The following is a 26,697-nucleotide window of genomic DNA, read 5'->3' on the forward strand; positions in this document are numbered from 1 at the left end:
ACTCCAAAGACGTGCAGGCTTGTAGGTGAATTGGCTTCAGTAAAAATTGTAGATTTTCCCTAGTGTGTAGGATAATTCTAGCGCACGGGTGATGGTTGGTCAGTGCGGACTCGGTGGGCCGAAGGGGGAGTTTCCGTGCTGTATCACTAAACTAAACTAAACTGAAAATCCATGATTTTGTGTTTTGGGTTTTCATTCCCTTTATCTTGATCCATTTTAGGGATACATTTAGAAAGATCATTTTTTTCAGGAAAACATATGGGTTGCTACTAATACCATGAACACAAGTCATTTGTAAGACTTCCCTTCCTGCGGTATCCAACTGGAGAAAAAGCTCTTGGGAAAAATTGGTTGTCCTTATGTTTAAACGGTTGACAAATTTTTCTGAAGGGCAAAATAATTTTTCACATGCTAATGTTGCAAAAGTAACTTCTATATTCTTTTCCATTAAATGTTCTCACTTTGCAGGAAAAAAAGGCAGACAAATACAATTCGGCTGGACACAGCCCGGTAAGGAAATTAGTTTGGGTTCCTGAGGGACTACTGTCATTATTTTCTGTAGAAACAAAGAACTGCGGATGCTGGTTAGTACACAAAAGGACCAAAAGTGCTGGAGTAACTCATCAGCCAGACCAATCGTAGACTCGCCGACTGTTTTGCTGAACACTTGCTGAGCCACCGGGAGATCAGGTTGGTTAAGGTGGACTGAGCAGAGGTGTTCAGCGAAACAATCGCCGAACCTGCGCTTCGTCTCGCCGATGTAGAGAAGTTGACATCTGGAACAACGGATACAGTAGATGAGGTTGAAGGTGGTGCAGGTGAACCTCTGTCTCACCTGGAAGGACTGTTTGGGTCCTTGGATGGAGTTGAGGGGGGAGGTAAAGGGACAGGTGTTGCATCTCCTGCGGTTGCAGGGGAAAGTACCTGGGGAGGGGGTGGTTTGGGTGGGAAGGGACGAGTGGACCAGGGAGTTATGGAGGAAACGGTCTCTGCGGAAAGCAGAAAGGGGAGATGGGATGAAGCGGGCCAGTAGTGGGATCCCATTGGAGGTGGCGGAAATGTTGGAGGATGATTTGTTGTATGCGACGGCTGATGGGGTGGATGGTGAGGACAAGGGGGACTCTGTCCTTGTTACGAATGGGGAGAGGGGGAGCAAGAGCAGAGCTGTGGGATATAGAGGAGACCCTAGTGAGAGCCTCGAATTCTCCAACTTTAGGTCGCCTTCCTTTCTCACCCACCCCCCCCACAACCCTTTGCCCCACCTGGATTCCCATCTAATTCTCCCCTCCCACATCCCATTTCCCCCGCCCCCCCGCCCCCTGCTACTTTCCTCCCCCTCGCTTCACAATCTACAACTCTTCAAACCTGTATTACACCTACTGTTCTTATCTCAGGCCTTTGTCCCAACCATCTGCCTGTCAATGCCCCCCTCCCCACACTTCCCCTTTGTCGACTTATTTCCTGCCACCCTTTGTTCTGTCTCTCATTTCCCAGCTCTCTCTTCCCCCTACCTGCAATCAGTCTGAAGAAGGATCTGTACCCAAAGCGTCCCCTATCCATGTTCTTCAGAGATCCTTTAGGAATCTGCGGAATTCTTTGCCACAGAAGGCTGTGGAGGCCAAGTCAGTGGATATTTTTAAGGCAGAGATAAATAGATTCTTGATTAGTACCGGTGTCAGGGGTTATGGGGAGAAGGCAGGAGAATGGGGTTAGGAGGGAGAGATAGATCAGCCATGATTGAATGACAGAGTAGACTTGATGGGCCGAATGGCCTAATTCTGCTCCTATCACTGATGAATTTATGACCAGACAATCCAATCTGCTAGAGCTAGTATTCTCTGACCATATTGATCGGTCTTTAAGATGAAGACAGATACAAACAGCTGAAGTAACTCAGTGGGTCTGGCAGCTTCTCTGGAGAAAAGGAATATGTGATGTTTTGGGTCAAGACCCTTCTTCAGACCTTTACTAATTATTTATCTTAATTCAAATCTTTATTAATTTGCATCATTTGTTTTCTAACCACAATCTGCAATGAAAGAACACAAATTCAAATTCACCATTGCTGTATTTAAACTCTAGTAACACAAATTTAAAACAGCAAACGTTACAGCGGTTACCATGACGATTACAGGCATGGTTAGACATAAAATTATTGAAGCACACAAAATAATTTTAATCCTTGCTATGATCCTTGCTGACTTGAAAGTATTTCTTCTGAACTTTTAAGGACATTAACAAGCGGAACTACAAATCCTTAACGTGGGTTAAATTGCTTTGCTTTACAGCTTGCACCCACTGTAACTATGATGCTTGACCCAGGCAAGTGGGTTGTAACATTATGCTCCCAAACTCCAAAACACATTTACCATTTACCACAAGAGAGGTCTAAGCACCATCATAATTATTTTTAATTGATTGAATTATTTGGTCTGCTCGCAATAATCGCAAGGTCACAAACACTTGTGATACAGGCTCAAATTGCTTTCATTGTATTTCATTGACGATGCAGGCCACCAAAATGGTTGTTAACTGTTTTATATGCATCCACAGTAGTGATATTGAATTTTAGGGCAGCACAGTGGTAGATTTGGTGTCTTACAGCGCCAGATACCCAGGTTTGAACCCGACCTTGAGTGCTGTCTGCATGGTTTGGAGGTTTTTAGTTTCGAGGTACAGCGCGGAAACAGGCCCACCGGGTCCGCGCCAACCAGCGATCCCAGCACATTAACACTATCCTACACCCACTAGGGACAATATTTTTTTTACATTTACCAAGCCAATTAACGTACATACCTGTATGTCTTTGAAGTGTGGGAGGAAACCGAAGATCTCGGAGAAAACCCACGCGGTCACGTGGAGAACGTACAAACTCCGTACAGACACCACCCGTGGTTGGGATCGAACCCGGGTCTCCGGCGCTGCATTCACTGTAAGGCAGCAACTCTACCGCTGCGCCACCGTGCCGCGATAGCTCTAGCAGATTGGATTGCCACGGTTCTCCCCGTGACCGAGTGACTACCTCCAGGTGTTCCGGTTTCCTCCCACACTCCAAAGATGTACAGGTTTGTAGACTAATTGGCTTCTGCAAACTGTAAATTGTCCCATGTGTAGGATAGTGCTAGTATACGGGTGAACACTGGTTGGTGCGGACGCAGTGGGCTGAAGGGCTTGTTTCCGTGCTGTATCTCTCAAGTCAGTCTAAAACACCCGGCGTCAGGATTGAACCCGGGTCTCTGACGCTGTAAGGCCACAACCCGACTGCTGTGCCACCATGCTGCCCAACTACCTGTCGACCGTGCCACCCTGATACACGGATGGGACAGGTTTGGAGGGATATGGGCCAAACGCAGGCAGGTGGGACTAGTGTAGCTGGGACATGTGGGTCGGTGTGGGCAAGATGGGCCAAAGGGCCTGTTTCCACGCTGTATCTCTCTATGATTCTGAAGAAGGGTCTCGACCCGAAACGTCACCCATTCCTTCTCTCCCGAGATGCTGCCTGACCCGCTGAGTTACTCCAGCATTTTGTGTCTACCTCTGATTCTATGGCTCTGGTTCTGTAAAGCAACACCTTTATGGCACCGTCTCGTATACAGTATAGAACTAATGCTTGCGTGATTGCTGGTCGGCGCGGACACGGTGGGCCGAAGGGCTTGTTTCTACGCTGTATCTCTAAACTAAAGTAAACTAGGTTCATAAGTTCTAAGAGCAGAATAAGGCCATTTGGCCCACCAAGTCTACTCTGCCATTCAATCATGGCTGATCCATCTTTCCTTCTCAACCCCAATCTCCTGCCTTTGTCTTATAATCCCTGACATTCTTACTCATCAAGAATCTGTCTATCTCTGCCTTAAAAATATCCATTGGCCTCCACAGCATTCTGTGGCAATGAATTCCACAGATCCACCACCTTCTGACAAATTAAATTCCTTCTCATCTCCTTTCTAAATGTACGTCCTTTTATTCTGAGGCAATGGCCTCTGGTCCTAGATCTCCCACTAGTGGAAATATTCTCTCCACATCCACTCTATCCAGGCCTTTGACTATACAGTAAGTTTCAATGAGGTCCCCCCTCATCCTTCTTAACTCCAGTGATTAGAGGCCCAATACCTGATGAGGCCTGATGAATCTGCTGGAGTTCTTTGAGGAAGTAAATAGCAGGACAGACAGAAGGGAGACTGTGGATGTAGTTTACCTAGGGCCTTCGATAAGGTGCCACATGTCAGGCTGCTAGGGAAGATGAGAGCCCACGGTATTAAAGGGAAGATACTAGCATGGATAGCGGGCTGGCTGGATGGGAAAAGGCAAGGAGTTGCAATGAAAGACCTTTATTCAGGTTGGCTGCCAGTGACTAGTGAAGTTCCACAAGGGTCCATGCTGGGGCCGCTTCTCTTCACGTTGTATATTAATGATTTGGATAAGGTTAATTTGCAAGTCGAATGGGTAGTAAGGAAGGCAAATTCAATGCAAGGATTGATATCAAGAGGACTGGAATACAAAAACAGATGTAATGCTGAGGCTCTATAAGGCGCTGGTCAGGCCACATTTAGAATCGTGAGCAAATTTGGGCCCCATATCTGAGGAAGGATGTGCTGGCTCTGGAGAGGGTCCAGAGGAGGTTCACAAGAATGATTCCAGTATGAGTGGGTTGGCATTTGATGAGCGTTTGACAGCAGTGGGCCTCTACTTGCTGGAGTTTAGAAGGTTGAGGGGGGACCTCATTGAAACTTACAGAATAATGAAAGGCATAGATAGAGTGGATGTGGTGAACTTAGAGTCTTAGAGTCATGGAGCGATATTTGCATAAACCATAGTTATACAATCATAGTCACAGAGCCATACAGTGTGGAAACAGGCCCTTCGGCCCAACTCGCCCACACCGGCCAACATGTCCCAGCTACACTAGTCCCACCTGCCTGCGCTTGGCCCATATCCCTCCAAACCTGTCCTATCCATGTACCTGTCTGTTTCTTAAACGGTGGGATAATCCCAGCCATCCTCCGGCAGCTTGTTCCATACCCTCTATGTGGAAAAAGTTACCCCTCGGATTCCTATTAATTCTTTCCCCCTTCACCATGAACCTATGTCCTCTGGTCCTCGATTCCCCTACTCTGGGCAAGAGACTCTGTGCATCTACCCAATCTATTCCTCTCATGATTTTGTACACCTCTATAAGATCACCCCTCATCCTCCTACGCTCCATGGAATAGAGACCCAGCCTACTCAACCTCTCCCTATAGCTCACACCCCCTAGTCCTGGCAACATCCTCGTAAATCTTTTCCGAGCCCTTTCAAACTTGCAAGCAATCTCCACATTCTGTGAATGAGTAAATATATAACCTTGCCACAAACACGAGGAATAGTAATCTGGGATGTTGCCATTTACTTGTTGTAATTAGCCTGCAGCTGCTTGCTGCAGATGGCAATCTTCTGCTGACACACAAGGAGCTTCCAAAAACGACCCCAGTCAGTGACATTTTAAATCTGCCAAGCTTTTAGCAAGTTGGACAAGAAAACTCTCTGGGAAAAGTAAGACAAACAATACTGGAGGAGGTCAGGGAGCCTGAAACCAGCAATATAATGTAATCATCCATGAGAGCTCAGATATTGTGCGTGGACGGGTGATCAATGGTCAGCATGGATGCGTTGGGCCGAAGGGCCTGTTTTCACTAGTTTATCTCTAAACTAAATTAAACTAAAGTCACTTCTGGGACCAAAATCAGTAGAACTACTATCTATATAATGCGTAGATGACATCAGACTGAAGATGTGTCTCGACCCGAAACATCACCCATTCCTTCTATCCAGAGATGCTGTCTGTCCCACTGAGTTACTCCAGCATTTTGTACCTGTCAAGAACTACAACCTACCTCATTAATGACCCTCGGACTATCCTTGATTGGACTTTGCTGGCTTCACCTTGCACTAAACGTTATCCCCTTATCTTGTATCTAAACACTATGGATGGCTCGATTGTAATCATGTATCGTCACTGTTCACTGGATAGCACGCAACAAAAGCTTTTCACTGTACCTCGGTACACATGACGATAAACTAAGCTGAACTGAATATCAATAAATGGCTGTAATTTTGGAAGCAGGCATCAATGGTCAGGCATTGGTGGGCATGTGGGGTGGTGAAGGGTGTTAGTTAGACGTGTTCAGGAGATACCATGAATAGCAACTAATGTTGTCAAGTTGGAAAGAGTGCAGAGAAGATTTATGAGGATGCTGCTAGGACACGAGGGCCTGATCCATAGGGAAATGTTCAGCAGGCTAGAACTCTACCCCTTGAAGCACAGGAGAATGAGGGGGTGATCTCATAGAGCTGTACAAAATCATGAGAGGAATAGATCGCATAAATGCACAGAGTCCTTTGCCCAGGGAATCGAGACTAGAGGACATAGGTTTAAGGTGAGGGGAGAAAGAATTAAGAGCAACCTGAAACGTAACTTTATTTTACACAAAGGGTGGTGGGTGTATGGAACGAGCTGCCGGAGGAGGTGGTTGAGGTAAGGGCTATCGCAATGCATAAGAAACATTGAAATAGATATATATGGATAGGATAGGTTTTGAGGGATATGGGCCAAACGTAGGCAGGTGAGGCATGTTGGGCAATGTGGGCAAGTTGGGCAGAAGGGCCTGTTTCTAGGCGGTATGACTCTATTCATACTGGGGTCCAGAGTCGGAGTTTGGGCAAACCTTTGATTCACCTCAGCTTCCAGTTGCCTCTGTATAAGCTAACGGAATCGAGGGATGTGGGGAGAAAGCAGGAACGGGGTACTGATTTTGGATGATCAGCCATGATCATATTGAATGGTGGTGCTGGCTCGAAGGGCCGAATGGCCTAATCCTGCACCTATTTTCTATGTTTCTATATATAATTGACGTGCCCTTTAACTGCCAGGGCCAGTTGTGGTGAGAGTGATGTGTGTTATTTGCAGGGCCTTGATATACATATAAATAAATATGATATAACATATAAAATTCTTAAGGGATTGGACACATTAGATGCAGGAAAAATGTTCATGACATTTGGGGAAATCCAGAACCAGGGGTCACAGATTAAGAATAAGGGGAGGCCATTTAGGACTGAGATGAGGAAATACTTTTTCACCCAGAGATTTGTGAATCTGTGGAATTCTCTGCCACAGAAGGCAGTGGAGGCCAATTCACTGGATGTATTCAAGAGAGAGTTAGATATAGCTCTGAGGGCAAATGGAATCAAGGGATATGGGGAGAAAGCAGGAACGGGGTACTGATTTTGGATGATCAGCTATGATCATATTGAATGGTGGTGCTGGCTCGAAAGGCCGAATGGCCTACTCCAGCACCTATTTTCCATGTTTCTATGTTTCTATATCAGGGGGAAAGACATTGTGCAAGTAATGTTGTAATATAAGTTTCACACTACTATCATTAGACCAGCAACGTCCCTCTGGAAGTGAAACGATTCATAGAGAGCTTGAGATTTAAACCGAAAATAAACACAAAATGCTGGAGTAACTCAGCGGGTCAGGCAGCATCTATGGAGAGAAGGAATGGGTGACGTTTCGGGTCGAGACCCTTCTTCAGACTGAGAGTCAGGGGAGAGATGTGTGGAAGGGTAAGGTGTGAAAACAACAGATCAAAGCAGACGATGGTCAAGGAAATGTAGAATAGATCAGTCAGCTGAGGGGAAGGTGACAATGGGGCTCACTGCACTAACCTGCACTATCCAAAAGTCACTATCCTACACACACTAGGGACAATTTACAGAAGCCAATTAACCTACGTAGCTGTACGGCTTTAAAATGTATTCATTCAACTCTTCGTCATGCAGTTAGACAGAGAGCCCAGCTAATGCGTCTTCTGTCATCCACCAAATCTTTCTACAGAGCATTTCAAGAATGTGGTGGAATAGTCTCCATTTCTTTGGAAATGTGCCAACACCATTTATACCTCACGCTGCCTCGGCAAGGCCAACAGCATAATCAAGGATGAATCACACCCTGGCCACTCTTCTCTTCTCTCCCATCGAACAAAAGGTATAGAAGTGTGAAAAAGCACACCTCTAGATTCAGGGACAGTTTCTTCCCAGCTGTTATCAGGCAACTGAACCATCCTGCCAACAACTAAAAAGTAGTTCTGAACTACTATCTACCTCATTGAAGACCCTCAGACTATCTTTGATCGGACTTTACTGGCTTTATCTTGCACTAAACGTCATTCCCTTTATCATGTAACTGTACACTGTGGACGGCTCGATTGTAATCATAATTATGTATAGACTGTCCACTGGCTGGTGAGCACGCAACAAACGCTGTTCACTGTACCTCGGTGCAGGTGACAAAAAACTAAACGAAAAAGTGTAGCCTTTGAGAGCACTCCAAAACAAAATCAACACCGTCCATGTGACTTTATGCTGCTTGGTTGGCGATCCATTCACCAACATCCCTTCTGTCATGTGCGCAGAGGCTACTGGCGCTGTTGAACAAACAGTGTCAAAATCTGCCCAGCAACCCGCCAAAAACGATGCGATACCACTTTATTTATCCCAGAGGGAAATTGGTCCGCCACCAGTCCAAAGATACAGTTACAAGACATTGAAAGTGTCCTGTGCATTATTCTGTGTAATAACAATGACATTGAAGTGACCAGTTATTGCACAGCGCATATGTAAAATTGCTCAAACATGAAATTAAATTATCGAATGGAAAACTCCAGGAGGACGGATGTGCAAAGATGGGGGGGGGGGGGGGAGGAGTTGGGGGTGGGGGGAGAGTCAGTCTACCCCATGACAGAAGTGGGAGGAGTTGTACAGTTTGATCGCCACAGGGAAAAAGGATCTCCTGTGTCGTTCTGTGCTGCACCTTGGTGGGACCAGTCTGTTGCTGAAGGTGCTCCTCAGGTTGACCAGTGAGTCATGGAGGGGGTGAGCTGTATTGTTCAGGATGCTCCGCAGTTTGAGGAGCATCCATCTTTCCGAGACCTCCTCCAACGAATCCAACACCACCCCCACGATGGAGCCAGCCTTCCTGGTGACCTTGTTGATTCTGTTGGCTTCCGCGGCCTTCGCCCTGCACACAACAGCATAGAAGATGGCACCGGCCACTGCCGATTGGCGGTGAGTTGATGGTGAATTTCAACCTCATGGACAAGGGGAGCAGGTGTGTAAGAACAGCTTCCTCCAGGTGGCACAAGTCACACAACATCCCGATTTGGAGAAATATCACTATTATTTTCTCATCGCTAGATTTTAATCCTGGAAGATTCATTTAAACAACTCCTTCATACCACCATCACCATGGAGATTTGGGGAGTTGAATAACATGGTTTACCATTACCTTCACAATGCAATGTAAATGCTAATCTTGCCAGTAATGCTCATATCCCACGAATGAGTAATCTAGATGGTCCGCAATGTGTCTTTGTTTTGTTGAAACAGCGCTACTGTCAAAACAAGTATGATTAAATATATGGGTATTTTCACGATGCCTGTATCTTCCATTTAATATTCATGCATCGAACTATTGATAATTATTTCGGTTCTCAGCTACCAATGCATAATGCTCGTTCGATGCGCGTGAGATAACGATTCCGTCTGGGGATGCAGTGATAGTGGTTCCAATCAGAATGCCAACTCCAGAAATGTTTGCCCTGTTGCAATGAGAAAAATCTCTGGCACTTCAATCATTTGCAGAGTTTTATATTTATCACTTTGCTTCAGCATCAGCGAGCCACAGCTGCTTCTTGTATATAATCCGTTCCCTCATACAGTGATTTTTTAATTTAAAAGTAGCTAATTAGCTTACATTCTAATAACACACGTGCATGCACCATCTGAAGCCTCCTGTGTCTGGGATTGTACATAGTACCCTTTGCTGGGAAGGTAACACGGGGCTTATTGCACTAACCTGCATTATCCAAAAGTCACTATCCTACACACACTAGGGACAATTTGCAGAAGCCAATTAACCTACATACCTGTATGGCTTTAAAATGTATTCATTCAACTCTTCGTCATGCCGTTAGACAGAGAGCACAGCTACTGCGTCTTCTGTCATCCACCGAATCTTTCTACAGAGCATTTCAAGAATGTGGTGGAATAGTCTCCATTTCTTTGGAAAAGTGCCAACTCCATTTATACCTCACGCTGCCTCGGCAAGGCCAGCAGCATAATCAAGGACGAGTCACACCCTGGCCACTGATTTTCAGAAGAACTGAAATTCCAAGACGTTCTTACGGGTTAAATGGGTTTCTGCGGGCTTTGTTGTTGAATGCTACACATTGAAAACCAAAGCTAATTTAGTTTATTGTCACATGGGCTTCTGGTTCTGGTTGATTACTGTGCAAACACCTCATAAGCGGTAATCTCACGCAGGTCGGAGTGAGTAGAGTAGTGATTAAATTTTGAAGTGGGTCTTTTTGACCAAGTTGAGGAGATCTAGTTGCTCAATCCTCTTTTTAAATGACTTAACATCGGGAGCAGCACGTGTGTTGGGCGGTAACATATTCCATTCCACTGAGGTACAGTGAAAAGCTTTTGTCGCGTGCTAACCAGTCAGCGTAAAAACTATACACGATTACAATCGAGCCGTCCACAGTGTACAGATACATGATAAGGGGAATAATGTTTAGTTTAGTTTAGAGATACAGCACGGAAACAGGCTCACCGAGTCTGCACCAACCAGCGATCCCCGCACATTAACACTACACTACACTAGGGACAATTTACACATACACCAAGCCAATTTACCTACAAACCTGCACGTCTTTGGAGTGTGGGAGGAAACCGAAGATCTTGGAGAGAACCCACGTAGGTCACGGGGAGAACGTACAAACTCCGTACAGACAGCACCCGTAGTCGGGATCGAACCCGGATCTCCGCCACTGCAAATGCTTGAAGGCAACAACTCTACCATTGCGCCTCCACGCCTTAGTGCAAGATAAAGTCCGTTGATCTTGACCAAGGGTGCTGTCTGTGTGAAGTTTGCACATTCTCCTGAATTCTGAACGTGTGAGTTTCTTCTGGGTGATCCTGTTTCTTACCAATCACAAAGAACGCAGGTTTGTAGGTCAATTGGCCTCTGTAAATTGCTCCCTAGTTTGCAACGAATGGGACAACAAGGTAGAGCTATTGCCTGACAGCGCCAGAGACCCAGGTTTGATCCTGAATGCGGGTGCTTGTCTGTATGGAGTTTGTAAGTTCTCCCCGTGACCTGCATAGGTTTTCTCCGAGATCTTCAGTTTCATCCTCACTCCAAAGATGTACAGCTTTGTAGGTTAGTTGACTTGGTGTAAATGTACAATTGTCTCTCGTGTGTGTAGGAAAGTTTTAATGTGCGGGGATCGCTGGTCGGTGAGGATTCGAAGGGCCGAAGGGCATGTTTCCGCGCTGTATCTCTAAATTAAAAACGAAACGAAGAACTGGTGTGAACAGGTGATCTCTGGTCAGTGTGGTCTCGGTTGGCAGAGGGACTTGTTCCCTGCTGTATCTGTAAACTAAACTGAAGTGAACCTTACTGGGGGTACAGAACTCAATGACTTAACACAATGAAGCCAAGTGTTCTGTCCCACATCTATCCTCAGCTAAGATGAAATTTATGCAGTATATTCCAGTGACCATTCTGGTTTGGATTCTCTTTATTTTGTTAGCTGTTTGGGAAAAGAAATAATGATGTGTTAAAAATATTGATTGCACTTGTAAAGACCAGGCATACGATGTAGTAAATGTTAAGACTTAGAGAAAAATGTAAAACATGTAAAAGAATTCAAGTCCTGAAAAATCTTTGGTGTCAGATCGAGTTCAGGGATCACCAAGTAGTGGGAGGGAGAAACTGGAAAAGAGAGGGGTTATCATATGAAAACAAATATGAGATGACTCCAGAAAATGGGAAGATAGTATGCCAATGGGATTGCAGTGTGGCCTTCCTTCTATGAACACTGGTGATAAGAGAAATGACCATTTCCGCTGGTCTAAGTTTAGTTTAGTTTAGAGATACAGCGCGGAAACAGGCCCTTCGACCCACCGACTAGCGATCACCACACACTAACACACTAGGTCCAATTTACAATTATATCAAGACAATGAACCTACAAATCTGTACGTCTTTGGAGTGTGCGAGGAAACCGATCTCGGAGAAAACTCACACAGGCCGCAGAGAGAACGTACAAACTCCGTACAGACAGCACCCATAGTCAGGATCGAACCTGGGTCTCTGGCGCTGTAAGGCAGCAACTCTATCGCTGTGCCACTGTGCTGCCCGTTAAGAACTTGGTCATTAAGAACAGAAATCTATCCCTTTTTGATACCTGTGGTGATTAAAGTAATATGTTACAATTAATACTCACCCTTTTTAATAAAGCTACTACATCAAAGATCTGGTGGCATGCCAAGTTTCATTTCGACTTGATTTGCATTCAATTATACTTTGTGAAATTACACTGTATGTAAAATTACTTCTGATTATTAACGTTTTAAGTCTAAAAATAAAAGATTCATTTGCAATTAGCATAAAAACAGATTTGGCGAGGGACAGAAGAAGCAAAAAAAAAACAGAGATAAAAACATAAAATGCAGAAATACTAATGGGTTAGACGGCATCTGAGGGGAGAGAAGAAAATAATGTCTCGGGTCAATAGTTTAGTTTAGTTTAGTTTAGAGATACAGCGTAGAAATAGCCCTTCAGCCCACTGAGTATGTGCCGATCAGCAATTCCCATATGCTGGCACTATCCTATACACGAGAAACAATTTGAAATCTTTACCAAAGCCAATAAACCTATAAACCCATATGCTTTGCAATGTGGCAGGAAACCGGAGCACCCGGAGAAAACCCACGCGGTCAACGTACAAACTCCGTACAGACAGCACCCGTAGTCAGGATCGATCACGGATCGCTGGGGCTGTGAGGCAGCAACTCCACTGCTGTACGACCGTGCCGCCCTGACATCTTTCCACTGTGCTGCCATGATGAATACCTTTCATCAGAACAGTGTTGCGTTTTCAGTGAATGACAAAGATTCAAATAATGCAGCGAAAAAAATCCTTCATTGAATAATTAAGGTGTCCACAAAAAGTTAATGTGCCCTGTAATGAGCACCCTGTCCATGTGCATTTAGCATGTCCTTGTGAATGTGAGGTGCACACTACCACATTCATCAAGCTTGTTTCACTTTTCTCTACCTCCCCACTTGCTCCACAAACAATGAGAGTCAAAGTCATCGCAAAGTTACCTTTAGTACCATGTGTTCCAATCTTCTGAATATTAGATTCCTTTAAATGCCCCTTGCACACAACATTTACCTCATGAAACAAGAAGCACAGTGCTGGAGTAACTAGGCAGGTCAGGCAGAAGCTCTGGAGAACATGGACAGGTGACCTCCATGTCACTTCAAGTAACCCTGGCATTCCCTCTCTCTTCATCCTTCCCCCACCCAAGTCACGCCAGCATCTCGCTTTCAACCAACAAACAGCTAACAACGGCATGTTTCCTTTATCATTGTTACTTTTTTGCATATCATTCATTCATCGTTCTTTATTTCTCTACATGATAGTCTATATCTCTTGTTTCCCTTTTCCCTAACTAGCCTGAAAGGTCTCGACCCGAAAGGTCACCCGTTCCTTCTCTCCAGAGGTGCTGCCTGTCTCGCTGAGTTACTCCAGCTTTTTGTGCCTTATCTTCGGTTTAAAGCAGCATCTGCAGTTCCTTCCTACACAAGAAACATTCCCAATTGACTTCTGGAGCAGCTGAACAAAAATGGTGCTTTGTTTCACATGTTTGGTATTCCCTGGAGCTGCATTCTACAGGGAAGCAGTCCAGTGCCATGATTATGGATAAACTGTTTTACAACAAGGCCATAATTTAAAAAAAAAGAGATGGTGAACATTTTAGAAAGTGTGGCACTGAAAGTGCATGATGTATGGAAGTTTTTAATATATTACGGATGAGAATCAATATTGAAATCATCCTTTAAATTTACAGGCAGATTATGTACGTGTGACATTTTGAATTATGATGTACACTTAACTAGAGTAATATGAAAATGCCAGATATGAGGCTCAAGTGTGTACCGTATTTATGATCTCGGAAATTCATTACTGAAGGAAATTTAATCTGCAACTCATAGAATATCATTTGGAAATGGATCTTTGATGTACTTATATCTTCACTGCCATTGAAGTATGGCAGATGAGGTTTTATTTTTCCCAGTTGTGTTATTTCTTTCCCAACATTGATTAGTCTTAGTGTTGAAAATCAGCAAGCAACTGTCGCTAAGGAAACAGTCACATTGTTACTACTTTCAGACATCCAAACTGATATGGCCATCATCTATCTATCTCTATCTATAGTAAGGTGGGCCTAAAATTGTGGCGCTATCGTGTACCATTTTGGCTGTACTTTGGGACACGCATACATGCATACATACAAGATGAGCGTTTTAGTTATGTTATATATATATATATATAACATTTGTTCCCATACCAAGTCAAATCACTTCGTCCACTGCATTTCAACTACAGTGAACGTTTTATACCAAATATACAGCAGCTCTGGTTGTACGCAAAGGTTGCTTCTTAGTTTAGTTTAGTTTAGAGATACAGCGTGGAAACAGGCCCTTCGGCCCACCGAGTCCGCACCGACCAGCGATCCCCTCACATCAACACTATCTTACACACGCTAGGGACAATTTACACATACACCAAGCCAATTAACCTACATACCTGTACGTCTTTGAGTGTGGGAGGAAACCGAAGATCTCGGAGAAAACCCACAGAGGTCACGGGGAGAACGTACAAACTCCGTACAGACAGCACCCGTAGTCAGGATCGAACCCGGATCTCTGGCACTGCAAGCACTGTAAGATAGCAACTCTACCGCTGCGCCACCATGGCCGCCCTTCTGCAAGCATTTTTTTTTTTCCAAAACAGGAATATCAAAATAAAATTGCTGAATTTTTTGCTGGTTTGGAAACTCACTGGAAAATCCTTGTGAAAGGATCAGTAATTCCATCACTACATCCCATTAATTTTAATTCTGCACTTTCACCATTGACTAATTATCATCCTGGGCAAAGACATTTCACTCAGAAGGTGAAAAAATATGAATAGGTTACCATATAAAATGTCTGGCTTTTATTGCAAAATACTTTGCAAAGCTCCATATGCATACAATGCTAACATATTGGTACACCCAGTTTCTGCCTTACAATTAGTATCTTTTTCCAAGTACAGTTCAGTTTAGTCCCTGTTACGTGTACCAAGGTACCGTGAAAAGCTTTTTATTGCGTACTAACCAGTCAGCAGAAAGACTATATATGATTACAATCGAGCCATCCTGCCAAGCTCTTGACTCAAAATCTTTGTTAAAACACTCAAATTAGCAGCCCACACCATTTTAGGCATGATACGTTATATTGAAAGAGCTGATCGGGAAAATAACTAAATTGTTCCACCAGTTAAATTTAGTTTAATTTATTGTCACGTGCACCAAGGTACAGTGAAAAGATGTCTGACCCGCTGAGTTACTCCAGCTTTTTGTGTCTATCTTCAGTTTAAACCAGCATCTGCAGTTCCTTCCTGCACAACCACATCATCAAGACTGGTCCAATAAACTCGGCTGACAATCTCACTTTTAAGACTGGAAATAAAGCACAAAACCTCTTAACAGCAACAGGATCTTTCTGAATATACCTTATTAGTTTTAATAAAATTGCCAAAAATCTCCTCTCCAGAACCAATTACTGTGTCAGGAATTGCACTGAAGCTCACAAGACATGCCAAGTTATAAACACCTTCATTATCTCTAGCAATTATTGCCATTTTCTCTATTTAAAAATGTCCTTGGGGTACAACATTTTAGCTTTTGTTGCTTTCTGAAGTTTACGATGCTGTTTAAGATTATGTAGCACAATCCAGGGACTGATAATCTACTTCAGTAAATTTCAGATCAATGCAGATTTCAGTTCAAACAGGAGATACAGCAAGTTGTGTGGATCAAGGATAGTCGAGGGTCACCAAAGAGGTAGATAGTAGTTCAGAGCAGTGCTGAACTACTATCTACCTCTTTGGTGACCCTCGGACTATCCTTGATTGGACTTTGCTGACTTTATCTTGCATTAAACATTAGATACAATGGATGCATAGACAATAGGTGCAGGAGTAGACCATTCGGCCCTTCGAGCCAGCACCACCATTCATTGTGATCATGGCTAACATCCACAATCAGTACCCCGTTCCTGCCTTCTCCCTATATCCCTTGATTCCGCTAGCCCTGAGGGCACTATCTAACTGTCTTTTGAATGCATCCAGTGAATCGGCCTCCACTGCCTTCCGAGGCAGAGAATTCCACAAATTCACAACTCTGTGTGAAACAGTTTTTCTTCATCTCAGTTCTAAATGGCCTACCCCTTATTCTTAAACTGTGGCCCCTGGTTCTGGACTCCCCCAACATCAGGAACATGTTTCCTGCATCTAGCGTGTCTAACCCCTTAATAATTTTATATGTTTCTATAAGATCCCCTCTCATCCTTCTAAATTCCAGTGAATACAACCCCAGTCGTTCCATTCTTTCATCATATGACAGTCCCGCCATCCCGGGAATTAACCTGGTGAACCTACGCTGCACTCCTTCAAATGCAAAAATGTCCTTCCTCAAATTAGACCAAAACTGCACACAATACTCCAGGTGTGGTCTCACCAGGGACCCCTTTGCTCCTATACTCAACTCCCTTCTTCCCATATCATGTATCTATCTATACACTGCAAATGGATCGATTGTAATCATGTATTGTCTTTCTGCTGACTGGATAGCACGCACCAAAAGCTTTTCACTGCACCTCGGTACACGTGACAATAAACGAAACTGAACTGAAGGGAACAGAAAGCTTTAAAGCAACACAATATATATTTATTTTGTTAGGGTATAAAAAAATATTGATTTGAGTAGCTAAATGCTGTTGAGATACAGATCAATCATACTTTAATGGGAAACCAACATTGAAACTGATACTAAAACATTCTATAAAAATGATATATTGAAATAAAAAGTATATGGTCATGAAGTGTAATCATTGGTGGTGTTCAAACCTAAATTAGACACTATTTTACCGGTCGAAAAGCAAAATCCCACAAATGCTCACAAAACTGGAAAAGGCTGTTAAAATTCATCAGATCTTGTAGCATTTGTGGAGAGGGAAACAGGATTAAGGTTTCACGTTAATGCAGCTGGAAATGCCCATTTCAGTCTTGAAGACCGGTCCCAACCTGAAATGTTGTTTATACCAAAGATTGACACAAAGTGCTGGAGAAACTCAGCGGGTCAGGCAGCATCTCTGGAGAAAAAGGATGGGTGATGTTTCAGGTCGAGACCCTTCTTCAGACTGAGAGACAGGGGAGAGGGAAATGTCTTGAGAGCATTGAGCTCCAGGTTGTTGCGATGGCACCAGGACGCCAGCTGTGTCACTTCCCCTCTGTAGGCAGATTCCTCCCCATCCTAGATCAGTCCAATCAGGGTAGTGTCATCCGCAGACTTGAGGAGCTTGACAGAGGAGTCTGTGGAGGTGCAGTCGTTGGTGTAGAGAGAGAAAAGGAGAGGGGAGAGTACTCAGCCTTGCGGTGCTCCTATGCTGAGAGTCTGCGGGTCCGAGATGTGCTTTCCCAGCTTCACATGCTGCTTCCAGTCCATATTAGTGATGATTTTAATACCTCACCTGCAGCTTTAATGTTCTGAAGGCAACAAGGGCAATGAACTTCTATGGATTTGGTTCCAGCCAAGCTGGAAATAACTGCACTCATTTTCAATGTGGACACAATGAGACATTGTGGCTTGCAGCCTGAGGCAAAGACAACAGCTTGCCTGAGGTCAAAGTAATCTGGATGTTCTCCGACAGAAAGTCAGGAGCTCGAGTCCCCATTTGCTCCATTCAGAACAAAGCCAACTAGAGTGATACAGCACGGAAACAGGCCCTTCAGCCCAATTTGCCCACCGACCAACATGTCCCATCTACACTAGTCCCACCTTTCTGCATTTGGCCCATATCCCTCTATACTTGATTAGAAACATAGAAAAATAGGTGCAGTAGGTCATTCGGCCCTTCGAGCCAGCACCGCCATTCAATATGATCATGGCTGATCATCTAAAATTAGTGCTCCGTTCCTGCTTTCTCCCCATATCCCTTGATTCCGTTAGCTTATACAGAGGCAAATGGAAGCTAAGAAATCAATATTCATGCCGCTGGGTTATAAACTGCCCAAGCGAAATACGAGGTGATATTACTCCAATTTGCGTGTGGCCTCACTCTGACAGCAAAGGAGGTTGAGGACAGAAAGGTCAGTGTGGGAATGGGAGGGCGAGTTAAAATGTTTGGCAACCAGGGGATAGCGTGGGCCAAGGCGGACTGACTCGGCCAGACTGAAATGGATTGCAGCTCATGTAGACTGCTTTCATAGGGACAGGCGAGGAGCTGTGTCTCTGCCCTGCCCATGGTTGAATGGATGAATGAATACTTCATTGTCACATGTGACAAGTTACGGTGAAATTCTTTGCTTGAATACCCAAGGTATGCAAATAGTCACCCATACAGGGCGTTTCCAAAGTTACAAAGTGCACCTGCGGCAGGTTCCCCTTTGTTCTCCTCCCCCTCCCTCACAGTGGTCCCCCCATGCATGGGTCCTCCATCGTCCATTGTTCTTCCCCCTCCCTCACGGTGGTCCCCCCATGCTGGGTCCTCCATTGTCCCTCTCCCACATCGTCCTCCGATGACCAGGCTGGACAACATCATCTTAATACCAAAGTCATCAAATTAAACAAACAGCATGATCATGGATTCATGTTCCTAATGTTGGGGGAAACATGTTCCCAATGTTGGGGGAGTCCAGAACAAGGGGCCACAGTTTAAGAATAAGGGGTAGTCCATTTAGAAGTGAGATGAGGGGAAACTTTTTCAGTCAGAGAGTTGTGAATCTGTGGAATTCTCTGCCTCAGAAGGCAGTGGAGGCCAATTCTATGAATGCATTCGAGAGAGAGCTAGATAGAGCTCTTAAGGATAGCGGAGTCAGGGGGTATGGGGAGAAGACAGGAACGGGGTACTGATTGAGAATGATCAGCCATGATCACATTGAATGGCGGTGTTGGCTCGAAGGGCCGAATGGCCTCCTCCTGCACCTATTGTCTATTGTGTATCATTATAATCCACGAGGGCAGGTTAATGCCTCCTGCCTAATTTGCTGAACATGGAGCATGATATATATACTACCGCATCTAAAAACGCATGAGATTTGTGTGGGAAGAAACAGCAGATGCTAGTTTACACCGAAGATAGACACAAATTGCTGGAGTAACTCAGCGGTTCAGGCAGCGTCTCTGGAGGAAAGGAACGGGTGACCTTTCGGGTCGAGACCCTTCTTCGGACACTTTGAAGAAGTGTCGACGTCGACCCGAAACGTCACCCATTCCTTGTCTCCAGAGATGCTGCCTGTCCTGCTGGGTTACTCCAGCATTGTGTGTCTATCAATGCACAAGATTAAATGTTTCAACTTCCCAAGCCTCATCCCAATGGTTTTCACTCGTTATTTTAAAGCACAAATCTGGAGGCAGTCCAGTTCACATTTAAAAACTCATAAACAGTGAATGCATAATGAATCCAAATGGGTTTTACAATTCTGCAACCTTTTTTTCTTTGGATAATCTCAAGTGTACAACGGTATAGGCATTACATGTATCAAAGGTATTAATCCAGAAACATAAAACACAACAGTTAATCTGAATCATATCTTCAAGCAGAACCTCACTGCCAACATAGAAAATGTTTTTGTCAGAAAATTTTCAAAACAAAAATCTAACAAGGAAGGCACATTTTAGTTTAGTTTGGAGATATACCGAGTCCACGTCGACCCCCCGCACATTAACACTATCCTACACACACACACACTCGGGACAATTTTCATTTATAGCAAGCCAATTAAACCTTCTTCAGTCTGAAGAAGGGTCTCGACCCGAAACGTCACCCATTCCTTCTCTCTCGAGATGCTGCCTGACCTGCTGAGTTACTCCAGCATTTTGTGAATAAGCCAATTAAACCTTTACGTGTTTAGAGTGTAGGAGGAAACCGAAGATCTCGGAGAAAACCCACGCAGGGGGAGAACATACAGACGGCGCCCGTCTTGTGATGGAACCCGGGTCTCCGGAGCTACACACACAAGCGCTGTAAGGCAGCAAGCAAGTCTACCGCTGTGCCATCGTATTGTGTACGGTTCCGATACTAGGCAAACATAAACATGTTGCTGCTACATTTCAAGTGTTGAATAAAAGGGCATTGTCGCTCTATGGAAAAACACAACATATTGTTTTGCTGGTTGCATCAGAACCTCCCTCCCACCCTCCCATTCAAAATTGTCTTTCAAGAACAAGATTAGATGCCCGTCGACAAAAGTTAGCAGGGAAATGGATTGAATTATGCTCTGGCCGCTATCAACCCGCTGTCTGTCTGGTTCAATGGAAAGTGGGCACGGCTGCTATGTATTTGTTCGGGGAAAGGTGTATGGGAAACTAGCCCGGTTTACCAAGAGGCCCTGCTGCTGCAGCAGCTCCTGTATTTATCGCAACTGAAAACATCCCCTTGCAGACCTGCAGATAAAGGGCGGCGCGGCGACACAGCGGTGGAGTTTGCTGCCTGACAGCGCCACTGTCCCGGGTTCGATCCTGACCACGGGTGCTGTCTGTACGGGGTTTGGACGCTCCCCGTCACCTGATGGCTTTTCTTCGGATGCTCTGCTCTCTGGTTCCCTCCCAAACTCCAAAGACGTACTGTTTTTTTGTAGGTTAATTGATTTCGGTTGGACAAGTTAACATTTTTTTTAATGCCCCTAATGTGTTGGATAGTGCTAATGGTCGCTAATGGGTTCCAGTCAGAGAGTTGTGAATCTGTGGAATTCTCTACCTCAGAAGGCAGTGGAGGCCAATTCTCTGAATGCATTCAAGAGAGAGCTGGATAGAGCTCTTAGGGATAGCGGAGTCAGGGGGTATGGGGAGAAGGCAGGAGCGGGGTACTGATTGAGAATGATCTGCCATGATCACATTGAATGGTGTTGCTGGTCTATTGTCTAGTGGTCGGCACGGACGCGGCGGGCCGAAGGGCAACAGTTTCCACGCTGTCATCTCGAAAGTCTAAAGATGAATTTCACCGCATTATTCTCAGTTGGTCGCACTTCCACTCCCCTGTGGGTTGCATCCACTGCGAGTGAATGAAGTTTGAGGGACGGCAGTTGTGTTGTTGCGAACAGAATCATTGCATTTCAGTTATTCTATGCTAAATTACAACCTTCATCGTCAATCCTTTCCCCTTCTCGACTTTCCTCCCTTCAGTTCCCAAAAGCACATTTAGCACAATTTCATGTTCCATCCATTTTAGACGATGAAGCTTTTGCAACATTTACATCCCTCCCAAAAAAGCAGCTCACCCCGACTCACTAACGTTTCACCGGAGCCCAACACGAAACCCACCCACATCATTCACAATGACAACATATACGCGGGTGTTAATCGCGATCATCGTGGTTTTTTACATTCTAAATGCAAGTTTCTCGGTGACAAGTCGTTTAAAGTTCCGATAGATGTTTCTGTACACTTAACCCAGTTAAGAAAGCGAGAGGGAGGGGCACATTTATAGAACAAAACTGAACTAGGGAAGAATCTCGACCCGAAACGTTACCTATTCCTTCTCTCCAGAGATGCTGCCTGTCCCGCTGAGTTACTCCAGCATTTTGTGTCTTTCTTCGGCGTAAGCCAGCATCTGCAGTTCCTTCCTACACAAACATCAACTGCCTACCTGCCTCCGAAATACCTGTAGGTTTTTATTCACAAAATGCTGGAGTAACTCAGCAGGTCAGGCAGCATCTCGGGAGAGAAGGAATGGGTGATGTTTCGGGTCGAGACCCTTCTTCAGTCTGAAGAAGTCACCCATTCCTTCTCTCCCGAGATGCTGCCTGACCTGCTGAGTTACTCCAGCATTTTGTGAATAAAAACCTTCGATTTGTACCACCATCTGCAGTTATTTTCTTATACTACTCAGAAATACCTGTGTCCTGGTCATTAGTTTACCCGCTGACTTGCATCAATTCGTTCCAAATAATTGAAACAAACATTTGACTGCAGGGCAATTGCCTCCAGTGGCTTCAATTGGGTTGTCGTAGTTGTTCCAGCGCTTATACTTACATCTCTGGTTGTTGCGGCGTCTGCCTTTAACCATGCTCATTCTAAGCGGGTCCAGATTTCCTCCTGCAACAAACACACTCCGGGACACACTGAATGCAAATTCTGCTCCTGTCTTTTTCTTGTTCGGGGAGCCTGTAACTGCACTCAGCGACAGAGAGTAGCCAGTCATCTAACAGCAGAAAACCAGGGTGATACCATTCGCCAGGGGAGTAAGCGGCTCTTTTCTGCAACCTTGCTCACTTGCTCAGTCCCTTCCTACACCAACGAGAAAATGCCCTCTCTCATTTTGGTTCACAAACTTGCTTGTAAAGGAGGAGGTAAAACAGAAAGCAGAGTCCGCCTCAAATCATTTCTGCTTCCACAGAATCTTAAACCCTAACGTTGCATTGAGGCCCTGTTAAATGTTCGTTCGTGGAACAGCGTTTAAGTGATGTTTCAAGTAGAGTTCATTACATAATACAATTTATGAGCAATTTCACAGAGCACCGAGCTGGCGGTGTCATCAATTAATGCATTCGTAATCAGGCGAAGGATTATATTTTACATGCAAGTTAACTCCGGAGCCAAAATGAGCCGGACTGATTTAAAAAATAAATAAATTCTAGGCTCATTTCCAAATGCCTACACTTGATTCAGTGATGGAGATCCACCTGCTCTAAGATAGACACGGAGTGCTGGAATAACTCAGCGGGTCAGGCAACATCTCTGAAGAAACAGGTTGGGTGACCTTTCAGGTCGGGACACTTTTACAGACAGAGAATAGAGGGGAAGGAACTGGAGGTAGAAAAAGGCCAGAACAAAGCAGAGTCGGCAACAGATGACCAGGGAAGGGTGGAGCCCACAATGGCCCGTTGTTGGCTGGGGAAGAGGTGATAACAGGGATAAGAGGTGATACAGGGATGCGAACAGTGGAACTAGTAGGACGTCTAGGGTGGGTGGGGCTGGAGGGGGGGGAGTGTGATTAGTTGAAATGAGAGAAATCAACGTTTCACTGGGTTGTAAAATAAACCAAGCAAAAATAATCCTTGATAGACTTGAAGGAATTATATAAAATTATGAGAGGCAGAGATCAGGTAGACAGTCAGAACCTATTTCCCAGGGAGGAAGTGTTCAACACTAGAGGGCGTAGCTATAAGGTGAGAGACAGCACTTCTGACGCCATGTACGGAGTTTTGTGAATAACGACAATCTGTCCAACTTCATATTAAGTTTTATTAACCACGAGGCTACAGACCATAGACAAAAGCCTCGACATTCCTCCGGCTCACTCCCTGTCTGAACTGACCCTGGATAGCACGCATGCGCTAGGTAAGATACTCCAGGAACAGTCTGAACGAATAACCAACATGGATCAGGAATATAGTCACTGGTCATCAGGGTGTATCTGTGGAACGCTTTGCCACAGAAGGCTGAGGAGGCTAAGTCAGTGGATATTTTTAAGGCAGAGATAGGTTCTTGATTAGTGCGGATGTCAGGGGTTATGTGGAGAAGGCAGGAGAATGGGGTTAGGAGGGAAAGATAGTGGAATTCTCTGCCACAGAAGGTAGTTGAGGCCAGTTCATTGGCTATATTTAAGAGGGAGTTAGATGTGGCCCTTGTGGCTAAAGGGATCAGGGGGTATGGAGAGAAGGCAGGTACGGGATACTGAGTTGGATGATCAGCCATGATCATATTGAATGGCGGTGCAGGCTCGAAGGGCCGAATGGCCTACTCCTGCACCTATTCTCTATGTTTCTATGTTTCTATCAGCCATGATTGAATGGTGGAGTAGACTTAATGGGCCGAATCACCTAATTCTGCTCTATCACTTATGACCTTATGACTTATGACTTATGACTTATGACCTTATGACTTATGACCTTATGATTTATGACCTTATGACTTATGACCTTATTAATTGGAGGGAGATAATTGACGATACTCTTGATCAGACAATGAGTTACTGTGTTGTTGTCACTATGATGGAGAAAAATAATATGGTAGAATATGAAACATTATTTCACAATGTTTAAATATTGAGTAACATGTCATCGGATGAGGTAGCAGCAAATTCTAACATTGAACAACACAGGACACAATGTCATTCAATCGATCATTCCTGTCACAACCGTTCAAGAGGCAAAAGGAGGCTCAATTGGTGGAGTAGACTTGATGGGCTAAAAGGCTTACAATATATAATGGCTTGTAATGGCTCATGTCATAATGTCATGTCATAACGTCATAGAATTAGGCCATTCGGCCCATCAAGTTTACTCCGCCATTCAATTATGGCTGATCTATCTCTCCCTCCTAACCCCATTCTCCTACCTTCTCCCCGTAACCTCTGAATCTATATCTCTGCCTTAAAAATATCCACTGACTTGGCTTCCACAGCCTATGTGGCAAAGAATTCCACAAATTCACCACCCTCTGACTAAAGAAATTTCCCCTCATTTCGTTCCTAAAAGAACGTCCTTTAATTCTGAGGCCATGACCTCTGGTCCTAGACTCTCCCACTAGTGGAAACATCCTCTCCACATCCATTCTATCCAAGCCTTTCACTATTCTGTACGTTTCAATGAGGTCCCCCTCATTCTTCTAAACCCCAGTGAGTACAGGTCCAGTGCCGACTAACGCTCATCATAGGTTAACCTACTCATTCTTGGGATCATTCTTGTAAACCTCCTCTGGACCCTCTCCAGAGCCTGCACATTTCTTCCTTCAACGTGGTGCCCAACATTGCTCACAATATTCCAAATGTGGCCTTACCAGTGCCTAAAAGAGCCTCAGCATTACATCCCATTTCATGCTCCTATGAACTTATGAAGTGTTTTAATGTCAGATGTCCCAAATCAGAATTACATTTTAACTTGCATAATACCCTGTGAAACCTATAATTAACAGAAAAGTTCAGAATATATATATATATCTATATATATATATATATGTACACACACACACACATATATATATATATACCAAACAGCCAAAACATTATGACCACCTGCCTAATATGCTGTCGGTCCTCTGTGTGCCACCTAAACAGCGCTGACCCGCCGAGGCATGGACTCTACAGGACCCCTGAAGGTGCCCTGTGGTATCTGGCACCAAAACATTAGCAGTAGATCCTTCAAGTCCTGTAAGTTGCGAGGTGGAGCCGCCGTGGATAGGACTTGTCGATCCAGCACATCCCACAGATGCTCAATCAGATTGAGTTTTGGAGAATTTGGAGGCCAGGGCAACACCGTGAACACTTCATCATGTTCCTCAATCCATTCCCGAACAATGTGTGCAGAGTGGCAGGGCGCATTATCCTGCTGATAGAGGCCACTGCCATCAGGGAATACCATTGCCATGAAGGGGTGTACCTGGCCTGCAACGATGTTTAGGTAGGTGACACGTGTCAAATTGACGTCCACATGAATGGCCGGACCCAGGGTTTCCAAGCAGAACATTGCCCAGAGCATCACACTCCCTCCACTGGCTTGTCGTCTTCCCACAGTCGGTTCGGACCAGATGGGATAGCCTTCGTTGCCCTTGCGCATCAATGAGCCTTGGGCGCCCAACACCCTGTCACCAGTTTGTGGTTTGTCCCTCCTCGGACTACTGTCGGTAGGTACTCACCACTGCTGACCGGAAGCACCCCACAAGCCTTGCCATTTCAGAGATGCTCTGACCCAGTCGTCTGGCCATAACAATATGGCCCTTGTCAAAGTCACTCAGGTCTTTACTCCTGCCCATTTCTCCTGCATCCAACACATAACTTCAAGAACTGACTGTTCAATTGCTGCCTAATATATCCCACCCCTTGACAGGTGCCATTGTAACAAGATAACCAATGTTATTCACTTCACCTGTCAGTGGTCATAATTTTTTGGCTGATCGGTGTTTTTTTATTATAAACAAACAATAATCGTGCAAAAACAAAAATAATGCCCCATGTCTTTGGAGGTTGTAGTATTTAATGACCTGATGGTCATAGGGAAGAAGGCCTAATGGTTGTAGGTAGAGATAAGCCATGATTGAATGGCAGAGTAGACTCAATGGGCTGAATGGCCTAATTCTACTCCTATAACTTGGGAAGAAGCTGCTTTTGAACCTGGACGTTACAATTTTCAGGCTCCTCTATCTTCCCGATGGCAGGAGTGAAATGGGCGTGTTCCACACTTTTCCCAATGGAATAAGACACTATCCCAATGTATAATTGCACACAATCATGTAAAAATGATAGCTCTGGCTATTTAAAGGATTATTGAAGAAGACATTTGACCCACAGTTACTGCACTGATCACTTAATAGGAGAATCAAGCCATGATCTATGCTGCAGCATTTTGCCCAAAACTCTTTGTTCCTCATCCTCGTCTGGCAGTGCCTGAACATCAATTCTTTAGAATGTTCTCTAATCGGAAATCAATTTTAAATTATTTTTATTCTAAGTGCATGTTCAACTTTGACATTAAGCTCGATGCAGTGTTTAAATAGATGTTACTCCCATTGTCAGAGTGAGGCTAAACGCAAATTGGA

General features: G+C 44.6%; 1 protein-coding gene across 4 annotated transcripts in view; it reads right to left on the bottom strand.

The window, feature by feature from the left end:
• Positions 1 to 26,697, bottom strand: part of LOC144592603 (RNA-binding Raly-like protein) — a 673,998-nt gene that overhangs the window by 147,419 nt on the left and 499,882 nt on the right. Inside the window, exon 1 of one of the 4 annotated variants that reach the window (XM_078397263.1) lies at positions 22,195 to 22,541. The exons of the other annotated variants lie outside the window; for them this stretch is intronic. Coding sequence (XP_078253389.1) covers positions 22,195 to 22,363 — 169 coding nt within the window. The 5' untranslated portion in view covers positions 22,364 to 22,541. Of the gene's footprint in view, positions 1 to 22,194; positions 22,542 to 26,697 lie in introns of those variants that run through there. 4 annotated transcript variants of the gene reach the window in all.

Source organism: Rhinoraja longicauda, chromosome 4 (assembly GCF_053455715.1).
Source record: "Rhinoraja longicauda isolate Sanriku21f chromosome 4, sRhiLon1.1, whole genome shotgun sequence".
Taxonomy (NCBI): Eukaryota; Metazoa; Chordata; class Chondrichthyes; order Rajiformes; family Arhynchobatidae; genus Rhinoraja; species Rhinoraja longicauda.